Genomic DNA, 18,175 nt, shown 5'->3' with positions numbered 1-18,175 from the left:
AACGGCTTAAAGAAAAGTGCCAAATCCAGCAGTAAACAGTCCAAGGCACAAGAATGAAGAACATTTTGGTGATACTCTTTTCCCTGTATTTACCCAAACCTTGTAAGCAATATAAAGCAGTAAATGTGCCACTGCAGCACCTCTAAACAGCCATTCTGCAGCCCTATTCCCACAACCAGATTTGCAAAACTATTTTAACCCTCATTGCTTCTGTGACAAAAACTCCAGTTAGTGCAAGGTTTGGCTTGTTTAACTTGGGGGAGAAAGGCTGAAAAGGCTGTGATTGCTGCCTACACAGGGATGGGAGAAGGAGGAACTGGGAGAAGGGAGGGGAACAAGACTGATTAAGAGGGTCCATACAGACCAAAATAAGTATGAACTGATCATGAAGTAGTTTAGGCTAAAAATTAGTGAAAATATGCACTGAAGTCCCAGAATAGCTTCTTCAACAGAAGAAATTCAAGGAAAAATAAAATAAGCCTGATTTTATGATAGAGCCTGACAAGTCTGTGAAGGATGACAGGATCCTTGCTCATGGGACTGCAGAATTCATCTAGTTCCACATGTCTTAGAGACCATTATAAGACTATTGTGCTGTCAGAGTTGAGCATGCATCAGCAATTCCATTATAAATCAGATATTTGACGTTGGAAAAGTTCAGCTCCAAACAAATCCCATCCAAGATGAAGCTCCAGATCTTCAGCCAACACTCTATTTGATTTACCTTGCTTATAAAGTCAACAAGATTAAATGATTCATTCGGGTGATTTAAGGGTTTCCATTCCCATGTAACTAAAAACCAAATTAATTTTAGAGGGAAAAAAAAATCAAAAGCCTCATACACACATAATAGAACTGTGCTATTCCATTATGCACTTAAAATCTTTCAAACCAAGGATATTGAGATGGAGAATTGTAATTGCAGTATAATCAGCAGCTCAGAGAAAAAGGTAAAATGTGCTCATGTGCTCCAAGGACATAACTCTGTTTTCTCAGCTGCAGAAATCAAAACACCAGACAGGTTGATTGCACTGAACTACACAACTTGCCTACCCCATTTAGCCATCTTTGAAATATTTTCTGACCCACCTGTTGGAATGCAGTCTCCTGCATAGCTTTGAATTCTAAATATATATAGCCATAGCAGCTACATTTACTTTTTTAAGCTCTAAATACACAATATAGATGCACTTCATACAGATACACACACAACATATATACATACTTAGAGATATATTTGTGAATATCTACAGTTGGTTAAAATCACTTGCAGACATATATATTCAACATACAAGTAATTTTTCCTGAAAGCTACGATCTGGTAAACAGAAATCACAGTTTTTTTAAATAAAAAGCATCCAGAAGCTGGTCTTAGCTTCTCTGCCAGTGACTGCACAATCCCTTTGCCTCACCTCTTTCAAATAGCACCTGCATTTGACATTATCTTCCATAAAGCGGCTTGAGTTAGAAGGGACATTAAAGCCCTCGCATTCCCAACCCCTTTCATGGGCTGGCTGTCCCTCACCAGCTCAGGGTGCCCAGGGCCAATCCAACCTGTCCTTGGGCACCTCCTGGGATAGGGCACCCACAGCTGCTCTCTTATCATTTTTTCTAAACCTAAGCTGCTTCCACCATCATCATAAAAGAGTACAGAAGCACGTGCTAGTGTTGTGAGCAACAACAGATGTGCTCCCTTTAGATTCTTTCAACATTTTTAGGGTAGGAATGTTTCACTACTGTTTTTTTTTTTTTTATCTTAGATGTTTCAAGCCATAGACTTCAAGGTATACTACCCATACATATACTATAGCACTGAAGTATAACTTAGATTTTGATGGGCTAAGTTCTGTTTGGTTCCATCTTAGCTGACTCTTAAAACTTAACAATATGATTTTGTTGTCTTTATTTTAAACAGAACACAAACAAAATCCAGGTTGCACAGAGCCTTTGAATTCAGCTTAAAGCACCAATAACTTAATATCAATTGTAAACCACACAAGACCATTGAAAAACCTGAAGTATTAAGCCATGAGCCTAGAAATAGAAAACCATACAGTGAAAAGAAAGTGATGGTATTGCCACTCAGAAAAAAAATCCAACAATAAAACATTAAATTGGTAATAGAGTACCATGTCCCCAATGCAGAAAAATGGTCTTGGATTGGCTTCTAGAATTTGTTCATCTTTCCTTTACGTTCCTCATCTGAAGGATGGTTTGGTTTGGTTTTGGTTTTGGTTTTTGTTTTTGTTTTTTTTTACAAGCATGAGTTCTCAAGCATGCCTACATGTTTAATGCAAAATAACTTTAAAGTGATCTAATAATAGCACAGAACATTTGCATCCCATCAAAGCCTCCTACTTACCTTGTCAATGTGTGGGTGCCAGTATTCATCATGTGTAGTCTTGGCTTCTGTGCTGTTTATTCTAGAGAAGAACGTTGGCTTAGTCAGGTACATGGAAGAAGAGCTGATACCAAACGTGTCAGCAATCTTCTGTTGAATTCTCTGTCTCACATCACTGCAAAGAACAGAACACAGCAGACTGAGGGTTGGAACAGTGCTGAGGCCCCATCTAAACAGTGATACATCTCTCCTGTTTCTTCTCTTTGCTCCTTCATTCATTGTTATTGTTTCCTCAGAGCTAAGCATCTTCCTCAGGCTGAGACTATATGCCCCACTTTCCCAGTTTATTTTGCCTTAAACAATAGAGATTTAGTACATTAAAAAAAGACAGAATCTGCAGTTTTTCATTGGTTTTGTCTCCTGTGGTCCAGATTTTATGATTAGTGTAAGCAGTCTGTTTTCTAAGAAATTCCATGCATACTGCAGTGTTTATGAACTACTAAAAATTAAAGACAAAGTATCTTACATGCATATTTTTAATCCAAAGCAGATGACTGGAAATGTGCATGTTTGTAGTGTTGTCTTGTGAGACAAGCTTTCAATCATCCTTCAAATAATTTCAAACTAACCCAAAGAGTCTCAGGCTCTATGAAATTCAAGGTTTGAGGCCAACATATGCATTGATATTGTAACCAGATTTTCTTTAAAAATGAATGCAAGATGTTTTCCCCAATTATTCTGAAAGTTCCAACCACACTGTGTCTACATTGGCTACTCCTGTGTTTGCCAAGAAAAAGAGCAAGATTTCACTTTTTTTTTTTAGATGACAAAGAACACCAGGAAGCAAACATTCTTCACTGTACAGAATTGCTTATACAGCAGCATCCTATGCTGTCTTTCAGGACAGACAAGGGCAGGCAGAGCTAGCACAAACTGCCCGAGCTTCAGTTCAGTCTATGACACTTCAAGATTTCTGTGACTCATAGGGATCACTGGAAAAATCCCACAAATAAACACAAGCAGCTACTATTTGATTTTGAGGAAATTAAAAAGCAACAAAGAACACAGTAACACATTTTTAAAGTGCTCTCAAGGCTTAATCCTCTGTTTCTTCTTTAGATATAGTTTTCTCCCCATTTAACACTCTTAGGTACTGTATTAGTTTTCTTCTTCCTTTGAGGGCTTCAAAAGAAGCACCAAAAAGCAGATACTTGGAGCATACACCCTTCTGAAATTCTGAATGGAATTTCATTGCTAGTTCTGCATCTTTCCTGTGTTAGACGTTTCTCTACTGGATTGTAACTGGATTTAAGTTTTCAGCAGTCAATTCAAGCTATTTTAGATGTGAAATATGAAAGCCACGAAATGAAGTTAGAGATGATATTATCAGATATTTACATGACTGCATGAACTGATGTTTCAAGTTGCAAGCTACATAACAGACATATTTTGTAAAAGTAACACCAAGAAAGGATCTACGGGCCACCACCTCTTCACCCCTCATGCCTGTGGGTGCCTGGTCTGCCTGCCTTCCTAGAAATAGAAAGGAGGATGCCTTATGCTTCCCAAAAAGCATTAGATGCAGTTACTCACTTCATCATGACTTGAAGGCAGCTTGCTCTCTGAGCAGCCCACCACAGGAATTAACAGCCTAACCCACAGTGAAGGAGCCCATTCCCAAGCTGTATGGCAGCTGGCTGCACCAGCCAGCTGGAACAAACTCAGACTGAGCCACAGTCCTGACACAACTTTAAATCTCCAACAGTTGTATCGCTCCCCAAGCAATGCTGCTTCCTCTTTTGGGTTGATTCCTTTCCTACTCTCAAAAACTTTCTATGAAGATTTGCTGTTCTGTGTTCATAAGGCTCTGCTAAAGCTGCATTCCTCCTTGAGACATCTGTGCAATGGCTTCAGGCAAGACTAAGTTTTGCAAACCAAGCAGAAAGAGCTCTGCCTCCTGACACACAAAAAAGTCTAGCTGGTTTGGATCTTATCAAAGAGAAGGAAAAACTCATTAGTTAAAGTATGTTGCACAGAGAAAATAAGCACATTTTTCAAAAGATAACATAAATAGGAAACAAATTCAAGTAGACAAGGAAAATAGTGAATGGGGAGATAGTAACGAAGCAGGTAAGGGGAAGTCTAAGCACAGATAAAAGTTTTATCCTGGTCTTGTGGCAGCACCTGCCTCCAGCTGACACAGCAATAACCAGGTCTCTGGGCACCGAAAATCCTGGTGGCCTCCCCTTCCCCTGTGTGCTGCTGCCTTCAGATGCTGAATAAACTGCAGATTTCCTCTGGTGGTCAAACAAGCAACCCATACTGCAAAGACTTGCTGGAAAAAAGCTCCAAGCAGCAATGCACCTTTGAGTGCCTAAATGCTTCTTCCTTCTTGAGCACGTACTGTACCACGAGAAATGCACAGAAACTCCAGGAAAATCCTAGATCAGCCAGTTTCCTACATAGGGAGTTTAATACATACTTTCTAATAATATGAAGTGAGACAAAAAAAGTATGTAGACACTAAGCTGCAAAGTTTCCAGCTTAATGCAGCAGCAGCCACATAAAGGACTGAGAAAAAGAACCAAGTGTCAAACAAAAATCTCTCAAAGATACAAGCTGTCAGACCAGCAAAAATACATGTATATGCTGTAGAGGCACTGTGCAAAGTGAGATTTCCAGCACAGTGCCAGGAATAGTCACAAAGCTCCATGAAACCACTCAGCTTCTCTAGCTCACTGTCAGTATCTCTGCAATGCTCCCAGGGAAAAGCACCAAAGGCAGCAGAAGCAGACAAAGCAATGCTCTTCTATATCCAGAAAGTTTCAACAGAAATCATACGTGAACAATGAAAAAAGGCAGAAAGCAAGCTGTTGGTTCTCTCTCTGCTCACTCTGTGTCTGTGCCTTAACAAGTTGAGAAGTTTCTGGAATAAAGCTTTGATGGTACTGTTTTTTGCTGAAGTCACAACCTTAAAAACAAGCACACAGATTTAAAGACCTTACTTCTGGATAAAGATGCATCTATTACATGAAACAAGAGGAACTGCTGCAACACGCTTGGCAGACAGAAGAAAAAGCATCAGCTTTGAAACTGTATTAGCTTATGAAACAACATAATTCTGACACAGATAGTTTAGAAACCAGCCTCCTGGCTCAAATGCCTATTCAGATTTGTTATTGTTGTAATCAGTAATACTCAGACATGAATTACATCCAGTTATTTCTCTCAAGAGTGTATTTTTAAACAGACCTTAGTAGGTGAATGAAAGTAATGAAGATAAATGCTCCCAAGAATAGCATAAAATCATTCATTAGGACATAATGCACTGCAGTCTGTATTAAAGCATTGCCATTAGTATGAACAAAAGCATTTGATATGGGTTGTGACTGAAATATCTCCTATATTGGCACGCAAAACCAACATAATATTGATGTTCTCTAGCAGCACTCTTATCCTAGAAAGCAGGGGTCAGAAACTAGCATGAATTGCTGCTCAGGACACCTCTTGCCCATTAACTTTTGTTATTTTTACAGCTTCTGTAATCTTCTACAGAAGGGAAGGCAGCACAAAGACTATTACTTGCAAATTATTCTCCACTTGTCTTGGTGAGGCAGACACTTTATACCTTCTAAAATCAATTGTAATCAAAAAGCATAATATTTTTGCAATGTGTTTGAGGGCAGAAGTGCATGTCATCAACAATGATAGCAATATCAAAAAACATTGGGTCAAATAATAAATTTTCAATGGTTATTATTTAAGACAACTACTATGCTAATAAAACTAATACCACATGCTGTCTAAATGGAACATATCTATCAATTAACATATTTGAATACTTAATTCTCCTTCTGCCACTAGAGGGAGGCCAAATTCTTTCATAAAGACAAGAAAAAGTGACAAAAAAAAGCAGAAAATCATTAAAATTAGACTAAAAGTTCAAGCCAGGCACATTTTAAATTATGAGAAAGCAACTAAAATGCTTAACTGAAGATTTATTGTGTCTAATCAATTAAAGAATGTTTGTTCCTAAGCTTTGGCAACACGCTTTCATAGACACATGGAACTCATTATGTTTTTTGTCTTCATTAAGAGTATGAGCAGGTCTACAGGAAAGCTGAAAGCATCAGATGCCAAAGCTATTACATTATAGCAATATTTCATATTCTGGCTTCTTTGGGAGGAAAGTATGCTCTGCTTCCCAGGAAGTAATTTGAAGTCCTTCCACTTCCTGCTTTATCATTTTTAATGTTTTCCTACACTTCACCCCCCAGTAAAAAAACCAACACTCCTATTCTGACAGTAGGATAGGACTGTCTTTGTTGCCTAACGTAACATCTCTTGGATAACAGCTGTCAAACAGGAATTAGTGATAAAATAGTTTACATCTCAGACAGTATGATCAGAGAACTCAGGCAAACAGCTCTCTTTGCTTGCAGGTCTTGAACTGGGCTTCAGCCATCATCCCCTTCTGCAGGAAGGGAAATGCAGTGCTGCCACCACCTGATTCCACTTACAACATCAATATCAGCCTGACACTGGTGATACAACTGAACAACATCTGCTGTTTTGAACTTCAAACCTTAGTTTGACCTTAGTTCTCAGTGATTCTAGTCTGAGCTTTAAGTTCAATTCCATGTCTGAACCCATCACAAAGGATAAGTCCCCCCAGCTTACACTGTACAAAAAATACCATGTTTTGTAGTTCATTCAGCAGTCATTGAATTTTTTTTACCGATATAATGCAAAATCCTCTTCTGTGAAGATGTCTTGAATTTTGTCCCCAAAGAACCTGAAAAATTAAATAAAAATCTAAGATAGCTGGTACTAATTCAGACTGCCCAATAAACCATGCTGTATTCTCTCCCTATTTGTGCTTTACTAATAGTCCATGTATAGAGACAATACTAAAATCCAACAAATGCTTGAGTGTGAAATTCCCAAAGCATTGCTCAAAGACCAAATGTTAAAAAGATTAAAGGATCAAGATACAGCAACTGATAATGGAATTCCCAAGGCATGAAAAATTTCCCATCCCAAATAAGCATATGGATTCAAGTTTTTTTTAAACACTATTTCAGACTATTTGATTTCTCCCACTGCTGATCAACTACAGACTGTAAGTGTGGAAGTGGGGAGGGAAAAATACCAAAAAAAATTCCCCAAGCTACGTGCTGAAGAGTAGCTTTCAATAAGTCCAGTTTAACAAAAGATAATGCTGGTTTCCAGCCACAGCAGCTTTTCAACTAGCTGTGGAAAACTGTGGTAAATCTAAGCAATTCTACAGCTGGCAATGCCAAATCTTCCAGCCCTTATGGACTGAATACTGAAGGTGCAGGATTACAGGAGTGACAGCAAGTCTCACATTACCTGTACAGATTAACAAATTGCTTCCCTAGTGAAAGAGCTCCAGAGTGCAAGTCCAAAATTGATGCCTGGGAAAGGAAAAAAAAGAGTCTGAGAAGGTTTTATCATTATTTAACAAACTTTAATAATCGTCTTGTTGGCTTTCACTTGCCATACCCTCCCAAGTCAAAGTATTAGTTTCTAGCTTCACATCCAAAATATTAATGCTTATTTTACAACTGCAAACTCCTCCAGTTTGTTCTATAAATGACCATAAGATTAAGGCACCATATGGACAAAGAGTACTATTCCTGAGATTCACATCCAGCATACAGAATTGACAGAGCCTTCCTCCCCAGGGTGAGACACTGTGTTCCTGGACCAGCCTTAAAGACATTCCCCTTTCACATAAAGATGACTCATTTTCCAATATTTATGAAGTGCTCAAATAGCAACACTAATATTTAACTTGCCCAATTTTTGTTATTAAGATTTCTTCACCATGAGTTACTGTGTACTTCTCGTATTTAAAACAGAAAAGTTTGCTTTAAAGAACAATTACAATTCTAAGGTTTGCCAGAGCCACTTTGTTACTCCAATTTCTAAACTGCTGTAAACTGTAAGAAAAAAACAGAGTGAAAAGATTTTCTATATGGACATAAATAAATCAATCCATTTCTCCATTTGACTCAAGCCAAACACTACTGTTGAGCTCCAGACCAATTTTTAAAAGTATTCACATTTGCTACGATAGAAAGCTACCCCTATAAAATATCTTTCTGTACTGAATGAAGTACACTGTTGTACCTCCCTCACTGTCCAGAAAACACATGTTTTTTCTCCAAAATTTAAATAGCAATTAAAAATATGCTCACTTAATAGCAGTCTTCCTTGCTGCGCTGAAAACATCAAGTAGCAGCAGTGAATTAGCCTGACTGCCACCAACATTATAATGAAATCTTTGAGGTACGATGTCCTGGAAAAAGCATTCTCATCTTGGAATCTGGTGTTTCTTGATGCACCACACACCATTCACAGGTGAACTGCCTGGAAAGAATGATAACTCCCATCTTACCAGCAGGACCTCTGGGCACAGCTGGGACAGCACCATTAGAAACCACTTTTTACTTTAACCCAATAAGACAGACTGGTGAATGCACAGCAGCAAATGGTCAGCATGCTGACACAGAGCTGCAGTGGCAGCCAGCAGTACAGTTTCAAACACACCCTACACCCCAAGGCTCAGCACACTTCTCTCTCTCCTACTCTGGATCACATTTGGGAAAGACACCCATGACAATCCAAGCAAGAGAAAATTGCTGGAAGCTCAGCTGCTTTCAGCTTCACAGCTGAGATGGGAGCTCCACTGAAGTCTTTATTTAAAAAGAGGTAACAAACTTACTTCAATACATCCACCCAAATTTATTTCCAAACTTTTAAGAATATATGAAGTAACAGGCTACTTAGACATGAGTTTTTCAGACTTCTGCTTCTCACAAAAGTTCTTTAAAGACTGCAGAGGACTTTTAAGAAACAAGTCACCTTACTGCAAGAACTGCACTTGGATGAGTGTAAGCTTTACTCAGGCTTCAGAAGTAACATTTTCATTTCATTGGTTTCTGGTTCTGTACAATAATCTAAGTTACAGCTGGGACAAGTAAAACTGTTCCCTTATAGCTTCAAAAATACGCCATGCCAAGGTAGATTATAAGGGGAAGTAGCAGGACATATCTGAAACAGTAAGTTTAATTTAAGAACAGATTGCTTTCCAAATACTTCCAACACACGTTCCACACACTGCAGATGATCACAGCCATGTGGTAGAGACCAAGACAGTCAAGTGGATCAATACAAGGGACTCTCAAGAAGTGGTGACATTCATAGCTGAGAAGGCAATAACCACAATACCAAGTCAGACAAAGAAGACTGAAAACGATAACAGAATATTCCTCAGGGTTGTTTCAGACAGGAGGAAAAAATAACTGAATGACATAGGCAGGGACTTGGTTACGAACACAGAGCAATTTCTTTAATAGCTAACTGGGAAAGAAGCTGAAACATTTAATTTAGCCTCTGCCATTCCAGGGCATTCAATATTTTCAGTACCTTTTTTTATACTCAGAAGAACACCATGTAGAGGACTGTGTCAACACCATTACTTACAGTTCAGCTGGCTGACCAAGTTTCATTAGTCTGTACTTCAGATCAATTCTCCCAGGCAGAAAGCTCTATAATGTTTATCTAAAGATGGCAGGAGCAATGCAAACATATCCACATCTACTCACGTTTGACAGCTCACGAGATGATCCTGGAGGTCTTTTCCAAACTTAATGAGTCTATGATATGATCTATTTATGAGCTATGGTTTAACAGAAGTGCTAGAGAGAAGAAATTGAACTTTCTTTAAAAAAAAAAAAAAGGAAAGGAAGGTTCTTTTGGAACTTAAGTGTTGTTGGTATCACATTTTCCACCCCTCTTACTGCAAAAAAGATCCAAGAAGGCCACATAAATAGCCACCTTTTTTCAGAATATGGCAAAAAGGATCAATTTCCCTACCTCACAGGGCAAGGCACACTGCCAGGTACAAACTGACAGCTGTCTCAAAGTGCCTGCTGGTGGCTAGGCAAGAAAGAAGGAAACTATGGGGTCTGAGCAGATGTATGTGACAAGATAAATACTACGCAGAGGCTCTATCTTCTCCCCAGAAAAATCAGGACAGCATTTTAAGGACTCCAGAATTCAGTTAGAAGGGCTGACAGCAGAACAAGGAATGATATTACCTGCAGAAATACCATACTGTGCATGGGTGTGTGTGCCCACATCAGAAACCCTTGTTAGGCATCACAGCCACACGTTGTTTGCTTCCTTCAGTCATTAGAAGCATAGTTCTCCCTGCAAGAAGGTTTAGGAAGCTACTAACATCAATTTTGCAGCAGCATAGGAAATGGAGTACCACAGCTGACTACTGCACCAGGGGGTTTCTTTTCCCTGGCTTCAAAGTGCCAATAGCTTTGATAGTAAATGAGTCAAGTTTCATTTATGCTGGAGAGATGTTCTGACGGCAGCACCTCCAAAGATGTGAGTGAGTCAAACCAGTAACGTAAGCAGGGATCGCATGCAAGAAAATATTGGGTAGAGATGAAAAGAAAGGTCGTTAGTTTTATTAAGATGGAAAAAAAAAGTTGAGAAACTGGCACAAATTACATTCTAGAAAGAGAAAGAATATAGTAAAAAAAAAAAAAAAAAAAAAAAGCTATTTTGCAGAGACCTACAAGGGAAAGCAGCACAGTGGTGCAGAAGTTGCCTCTGTTTAGACCAGAAAATTACATGTCCTCTTCTAGCTTCAGTGTGTGCGTGCACATGAATGGGCATGTGGGCAAATATACTAATCTAAGAGCAGTTATAACAGAATATGGGACAGAAAGCTCAGCACAACAACTGGGGTACGACTCCTGGGACACTTCAGTAATTCAGTGTCAGACAGAATCTTCTCAAAACAAAAGTATGGAGAAGGAAACAAGTGTGTGTGTGACCCTTCAGTCCCCCAAGGAAGCAGAAAGGACTGCAAACAGGGAGAGAACTGATGGAGTTACAAGTTTAGCTCTTTAAATTATTAACTTACAGCCACACACACAAAAATCTACTTCTGTGAACTCAAAATACAAACATGACAAGCAAAGATGCTACTTAAAATAGGAGTAAATCAGAATAAAAATAGTCTGTCCCACAGCAGGAATTCGAAGCTTGGAACTGTGGAGATAAAGTTGACTAAAGAAAGAATTTAAAAGAATCAAAGAGGAGAAGTGAAGAATTACTGAAAGAATTTCTAAGGAAAAATTTAGTCTTAGAACAATGAACATCATTGGATGGACTTTGAAGTCTCAGACATGTAAAGCAAAGCAGGAGATCTCAGCCAACAGACTTGCAGCTCATAAGGCACAGAGTAAGGTGGCCAGATGAAATGAGAGTTGAAGCATTTTGTATGCTACATAGATCAGAGGTTTGAAAAGAGAACAAAAAGCTACAGTGAATAAAAGTTTCATCTACACATCATCAGCACAAATCAGTCATTATTTAATGAGATCTGGGAGCCAAGATTGTAATATCAGAAGCAGATTCACTCCAGGACATCAGGAATCCAAGAACACACATTGAATAAGAAAGAAAAAAAATCAGAATGGAAAAAACAACAACAAAAAAAGCAAAGGCTAAGAAAATTTAGGTAAAGGGACTACATTCAAAAGGTTGTCCTGAACATTATCCTCTAGAAATGCTTTTCAGCTCATCTTTTTAGCATCTTTCAGTGCTTACCCACAGTTCTGGGTGAGGTTTCAAAGCAACACTACACAGCTCCTTTTGCACCTTTCCCTAAGGAGTCACAGCTTGCAACAGCTTTCTCATATTCACACACTGCAAGGAACCTGACAGGATGTTGCTCGCAGCCTACAGTTCTGAGACCAACAAAATTTTATTACGAAAGAGTCATTTTCCCCCATTTCTCCTCCCCTTTAAAAGCTCTCAAAATGTTTTTTGCAGATCTTCCTAAGCAGTCCCAAGGAAAATTAAAAAGAACAGTCTTTTTTTTTTTTCCCCTTCCATCACAACTTTTCTCCTCCTCTTCCAACAAATGTCCCAATTCAGCAGAGGCCCAAAGAAGTGCTTATGTTTACAAATACTAAGGAAACAGTATCTATTCATACACAAAAACAAACTGAGAACAAAGATAGAAAAAAATGCAGAGAAAAAGGTGAGTTTTTTTCCACTTTTAAAGAACATAATTCTGCTGAAGACATTACATGAAGTTTTTTGTCACTACACAAAAATCAGCCTTTAAGTGATAGCTGTGAACCACTGTGATTTGGTTTCTCAAAAAGAAAAGAAATCAAACTTGTGCAGTCCTGCTTTAGCAGCTGGTTCCAGCTGCAGAAGACTAAACCAGACCAAGAGAGGCACTGGAAATATTAACTTAATAGGAAATGTGTCAGCTGTATTGCAGGAGTCAACTGTAGTGCTAGCAAAAGCATTAATAGGATAGAAAATAAATTTCCAGACAATTTCCCCAAATCTGTTATCTCCTCTCGCCCCAGAAATGCTTCTATAATCTCAAAGCTCTCCTTGGAAGTAAGAGAATGTAAAAATTAAGAGGACACTGCTCACCCCTCCATCTGATCCTCCCAAGGACAGTCCCCTCTCTGCTATTCTGCAGGCAAAACAACAACCTCAGATGAGAACTGAAGTCTTGATTACTTTGTCCTTTAATGTCATTATATATAACACACAACTTTCCAGTAAGAGTTATTTACTGCATCAAATACAACCCAGTTAAGTAAAAAAGAGAAGCTATCTTATTTGAAACCCTGAATTATGCACTTAGTCATGAAAATAAAGTATCTACACATTGCAGAACATTTCTGGACAGGTACACCCCCTACATACAAGGCCATAAACACCTTCACCAAAAAAACCCCACAGCCCTGGCTTTCAGATTCAGTCTGGCCAAAATTAAACATAAGCAAAACAAGCAAACACAAAAACCACCACAATTCTATTTTCTTTCCTTTTCCCCCTACAACCCATATGTCCCACATAACCATGCAGACTCTGTACGAAAGAGCCTCCACTACAACAGAAGTGCAAAGTAGCTTAAAATATATAGATACACACAAGTTTTAATGCACTAATCAGTTTAAGTCACCTTCCTTCAGCTTGCAAGCTTTCTGTTAGACCTGAAATGGGGCACACTGTCAGTATGGCAGATAGAAAATTTAAAAAGGAGAAGAATTACCTACGGATTCTTTCTGCTTCCTCCCTGGTGATCACTGCATCGCTCACACCTCTTCCACATCTCCTGGGAGTGCATCCTGAAACACAAAAGGAAAGACCACGTTCCCAAAAAGCTTCCAACCAAATCCCCATGATTGTCCTCCTACTCCCCTTTCAGATTAACAATAGTCAAAAGTTACATCAGGAGCCACAGAATATTTTTAACAAAATTCCAGTGTAGGATTAAAACAGACTTACTGATGCTGCACAGCATATCTAGCACTTGGAGCCAAAGAAGATGCCCCTTGGTTAGTCAAACTATGCTGGAGACATCTGTACGTACGTAAAAAGACAAATGGGAAGAAGGGCAAAATATCTGCATCTAAGTGCAGCAGTACAAACAAGTGTTCTTAATTATATAACTGGTCTCAGGAAGATGATCTTCAGTGATTTCCCCTTACCTGCTCTGTTTTAGCCTTCAGACAGGCAGGGTAAGAGTCAGGGAGTTCAGAAGAGCCACGAGTCCCTCCATCTCAGGCTAACAGTTCAAAATCAGACAGCATTTCTATCAACTGAAACTAGTCAATAGCAAATATCTACAAAGAGTTCTTCTTCACAGTGTAAGCAAGTGTTCAAATAACGGGCAGAGATCCAGCACACAGCATTTGCAAAAGGGAGAGTCAAAAGAGGGCAAATCATATTCTGAATGTGGTATCTCCACAAACAGACCTCAAAGGGCAACGTTTTACAGTGGACCTTGCATTAAAAAGTGTCATGGCCAAAAGCATTAGGACTTACAATAAAAGAATTCACTTAAAATTCACTGCAGAATGACCTAGCATTTAATATTAAAACCTCATGGAAAAGGATCAGCAGTAAAAGGAGTGAATATATGAAATTTCTTTTAAAACTACAAGTCTGGTGCACAACAGTCTTTGTGCAAGAACAAGAAATAAGATCAGTTCTGAATCAATACAGACCTCGGGATGTTGCATTAGACATTTTCTTGGGGAAACTCCATTTACAGATGTAAAGTTATGGACGAATCTGAACGAAGGTATTTTTTTTTGACATTTGCCAACACAGTTCTCTGTTGCTGAACTCCTCTTCAGAGATTATTTGTTCCTCAGAACAAAGGAGAGGGTACAAAGCACTGCTGCAAGAGGAAAAGAATTGCATTCATCCGTGCAAGGCAAAAGTGTCAGTCTGCTCTGATCAAAAGCAACTGATGAAAACAATGAGCACAGAGTGACAAGAAGAAATCTTGCCACAGTACAAGTGCTCTGCAGGACTTCACACTGGCATACTGGACATGCCTGGCTGCTTAAACACTGCAAAACCCTGCAATTACAGCAGCACCTTGAGAAGGAGGAGAAGCCAGGAGGAGATGTGGGTGAAAAACCTGAGTGCTGACAACATGTACCAACTGCACACTTGAAAAAGTCACTTATTTGATGTGTATTTAAACTGGAGGCACCAAGGCCATTCCCAGCAAATACCTGAGAACCCAACGATTCTGAAAAGCAATTTTTCCTTCTAAACCACTGGGGTAAAAACGTAACCCACTTGGTTCCCTACCTTGATTTGCCTGCTGCAACCCAAACAATTCTGCCTGTTTTCTGACTACCAGCAACAACTCGCTGAGATCAGCTCAAAAGCCAAATTCCAGGAAGCACATGCTGAATTATTTGAAGATGATCTATGAAAGCAGCAGGCAAAAATGTTAGAGGTTACAGTGTGAACCACCCGTACCACAAGGCCAGCACAGAAGCCAACATTATAACAAAAATGAACCACACCACTGCTTCCCAAGCTCACTTTTCTCCTTTTGACACTGTGAACGAAAGCAGAATCAAAACACACCATTCCTCAGAAACAGAAATGTTCCAGGAGAGAAAAAAACAAAACAAAAATGCAAAAGTTCTGTCAGCAACCTGAAGGTGCTTTACCTTCGGGTAAAGCACTTTGCAATACAGCACCAGCCCCAAAGGTACAGAATTCAACTGACAAGGGCGTTTTAGGTGAAAAAGTTGTGCTAAGTTATGAATTAGAGGGGGGGAGAAAGAGAGGGTGAGTTCTGTATCATGTTTGAGGAGAATTGTAATTATCTCCTCTCTCTGCAATCAGAAAAGCAGGACAATGTTCTCATGGAAATCCTGAACTTTTTCAGTCTCTCAATCCCAGACACTGACCATTTGCCAATTAAACACTGCTAGCACTGGAAATGCTATATTCCTTTGTAGCATATAACCTAGCAGTCACGAATGGGAAAAAGTAGCAGCCAGTAAACACTGCCAACTATTTCTCATCTCTCCTAAAGCCCATAAAGGCTCCATCATATGTGTAGGTTAAAAATTGGCTCTTCACTTTTGAATGCCAGCCTGAAAAACATCTCAGAAACTGAATGATGAGACATCTGCGCCTCCACGCTAGCAAACGCTCAACATAAGAGTGGGACAAATGGCTGAGGGAGAAACAGCTTCCATCAGTTCAACACTCACAGATGTACAGAAACAGCCAAAAAAGGAACAAGTTTGGGTTGCCAAAACTGAAAACATTTCTGAAACATTTCATTAGGAACCACAAGATTCATTCACCAAAGACATGCAGAATAATTACCATCAACCACAAATCACACGCCATATATTCCACACCTTATCATTCTATGGGTATAAAGACGACAACAAATTCATAAGGCACAAGTTTGGAAAGCTGCAGTACACTTATTATTATTCTGCTACAAAACAGGATTAAAAAAAGACTGAGATAACAGACTGATACAAAAATGAGATTCTAAGACACTCAGGAGAAAGCTGAGCATAGAAAACCAATGAAGTTGTCTTGACAGATAGAGACAAAAGAGCAGAAGGACCTTCCTTTTGCCACTGTAAAGGACTATTTAACGTAAGAATGGCAAAGAAAACTCAGAGATAAGGGAAAGCATGTGTTCAAGGAGAGATGTGGCAAAAAGGAAATTCAAAGGACAAATTCAGTGTTCCACAGCAACTCATCTAAACAGAACCTTCCTTACATGACTCCCCAGGCGGGACACTAGAAAGACTTGCTTTTTCAGAAAAGATTTGTGCTCTATAATTCTGGCTGCAAACAACAGCACAGGACTTACCCTTCTGGAAAGGCTGGTACTGGAATCAGGATTTAGCAAAACTAGCTTTAGAGAAGATGATTGTTACGTTGTGTAGCAATTGGATGTATCAGTACAATGGGAACAACAGAGATGTGATGACAGTAGGACTGCCACAAAGAGGGATGCTATAAAGGAAGGGAAGAAGATCGCTCACCTGTATCAGAAGATTCTAGGTTTGCAGGGGAAATCTTCACTAAGGAGGGATCTCCAAAAAGAGAGCCTTCCCCAGTAGGGGTCAGCCCTCAAATGAGGTCTAAGAGAGGTGCAGCCAGGCACCCCTTCCAATTGCATATGTGAACTGCCTTCACCTGTGCTCCCAGGGCTGACTGGCTCTCTTCTCCAGGTGCTCAATCAGTGGTTCAGGCTGTGACTCAGCAGTTCCCATACATATTGCTAAGCTAAGAAAACTGGCAAAGACAATGCTAGAAGCAGGAGGTATTCTGAAAGAAACAGCTGAAGTTTTTCCAACCTGAAAAGAAAAACAAAAACAGAGTCTAGCATGAAATCAGACAGGCACCAGAAGCAAGGTATGAATATTGGATGCAAACTGTGGAAGGACTAGAACCACCCGTGCTGTTGAAAACAATTTCAGCATTAAGAAATGTGTCATCTTTGTCTAAGAAACCAACTGCACGTGGGAACACTAAAGCGGTAAGAGCTTCCAAAATCTGCACAATATAGGCTAGCATTACAGAGTACCCAGTAGCTTCTGCAAAACTGTGCCTAGCAAAAACAAAATCACTCACTTATCTAATAAGCTACTCAGCTTTGGATGCAGGAATTCTATTTTTCCAGAGTAAAGGAGAAATGTACAAAATACTGAAAAACCAGAAATACTCCCTAGTCAGCACACAGAAAATAGAAAGTAACAGGACCCAGAGTCTAGGTGCCTATATCCCAGCTTTGCCTATACTTGAAAGAGGTTCACTGCCAAGACAGGGATGATTCTTGAGAGAAAAGAGATGGGCAAGATGATATTGTCATGATAATACCAGAAATCTGCGTTGGACCTACTGTTATAACTGCTTTCCATATCACTGACCTCACCTCTGGGAAAGGACCTCAGAGCCTCAACAGTGGCAGAAGCTTTGAACCCTGACACAGTATGCCAGCACACACAGGACTATGCAGGTTTCATCAGACATGCTGGAAGCCACAGCAGTTTTAAGTAGTTAACCATATCTCAAGAAATAGCAAAGATCTGGCTGCAAGGATCAGACTGCTCACAGCACGCCCACCTTCTGCAAACATCATCAGCTTAGTACTTGTAGCACATTTTATAGCTGTATGAAGCAAGTTTTCTGCTGAGCAGTACTATGGAAATAAGGCTCTGTGACACCAACCACTGCTATCTATTGAAACAAACCAGATGCTGTGTTGGACCGGATCGAGGGGGGAGCAGGGGCAGGTGCATAGTTAAAAAGCTCATCTGACCTGTGGACAGACACCAAGCAGTGATGGCAGCGTGCCTCCTGACACAGCACCAACAGCTGTGGATGCCACGTCAGAGTAAAGATGGAATAAAAACTCTTCAGTGATAAAAAGCTGTTTCCAACGAAGCGATTAAAGCTGCGGAG

General features: G+C 39.6%; 1 protein-coding gene across 3 annotated transcripts in view; it reads right to left on the bottom strand.

The window, feature by feature from the left end:
* OGFOD3 (2-oxoglutarate and iron dependent oxygenase domain containing 3) overlaps positions 1–18,175 on the bottom strand; it is a 34,244-nt gene that overhangs the window by 14,297 nt on the left and 1,772 nt on the right. For 2 of the 3 annotated variants that reach the window (XM_090122148.1, XM_090122147.1), the window contains 6 exons: positions 16,907–17,067; positions 13,480–13,551; positions 12,848–12,890; positions 7,715–7,779; positions 7,080–7,136; positions 2,363–2,516 (listed from right to left, as the gene is read on the bottom strand). In XM_090122148.1, coding sequence (XP_089978274.1) covers positions 2,363–2,516; positions 7,080–7,136; positions 7,715–7,779; positions 12,848–12,890; positions 13,480–13,551; positions 16,907–17,067 — 552 coding nt within the window. Of the gene's footprint in view, positions 1–2,362; positions 2,517–7,079; positions 7,137–7,714; positions 7,780–12,847; positions 12,891–13,475; positions 13,552–16,906; positions 17,068–18,175 lie in introns of all 3 variants that reach the window. The other variant, XM_031599221.2, reaches the window with a different exon arrangement.

This window comes from Phasianus colchicus, chromosome 20 (assembly GCF_987193195.1).
Source record: "Phasianus colchicus chromosome 20, bPhaCol1.hap1.1, whole genome shotgun sequence".
Taxonomy (NCBI): domain Eukaryota; kingdom Metazoa; phylum Chordata; class Aves; order Galliformes; family Phasianidae; genus Phasianus; species Phasianus colchicus.
Note: the sequence above shows the minus strand (reverse complement) of the source record. Positions and strands in the feature narration are given on the sequence as shown.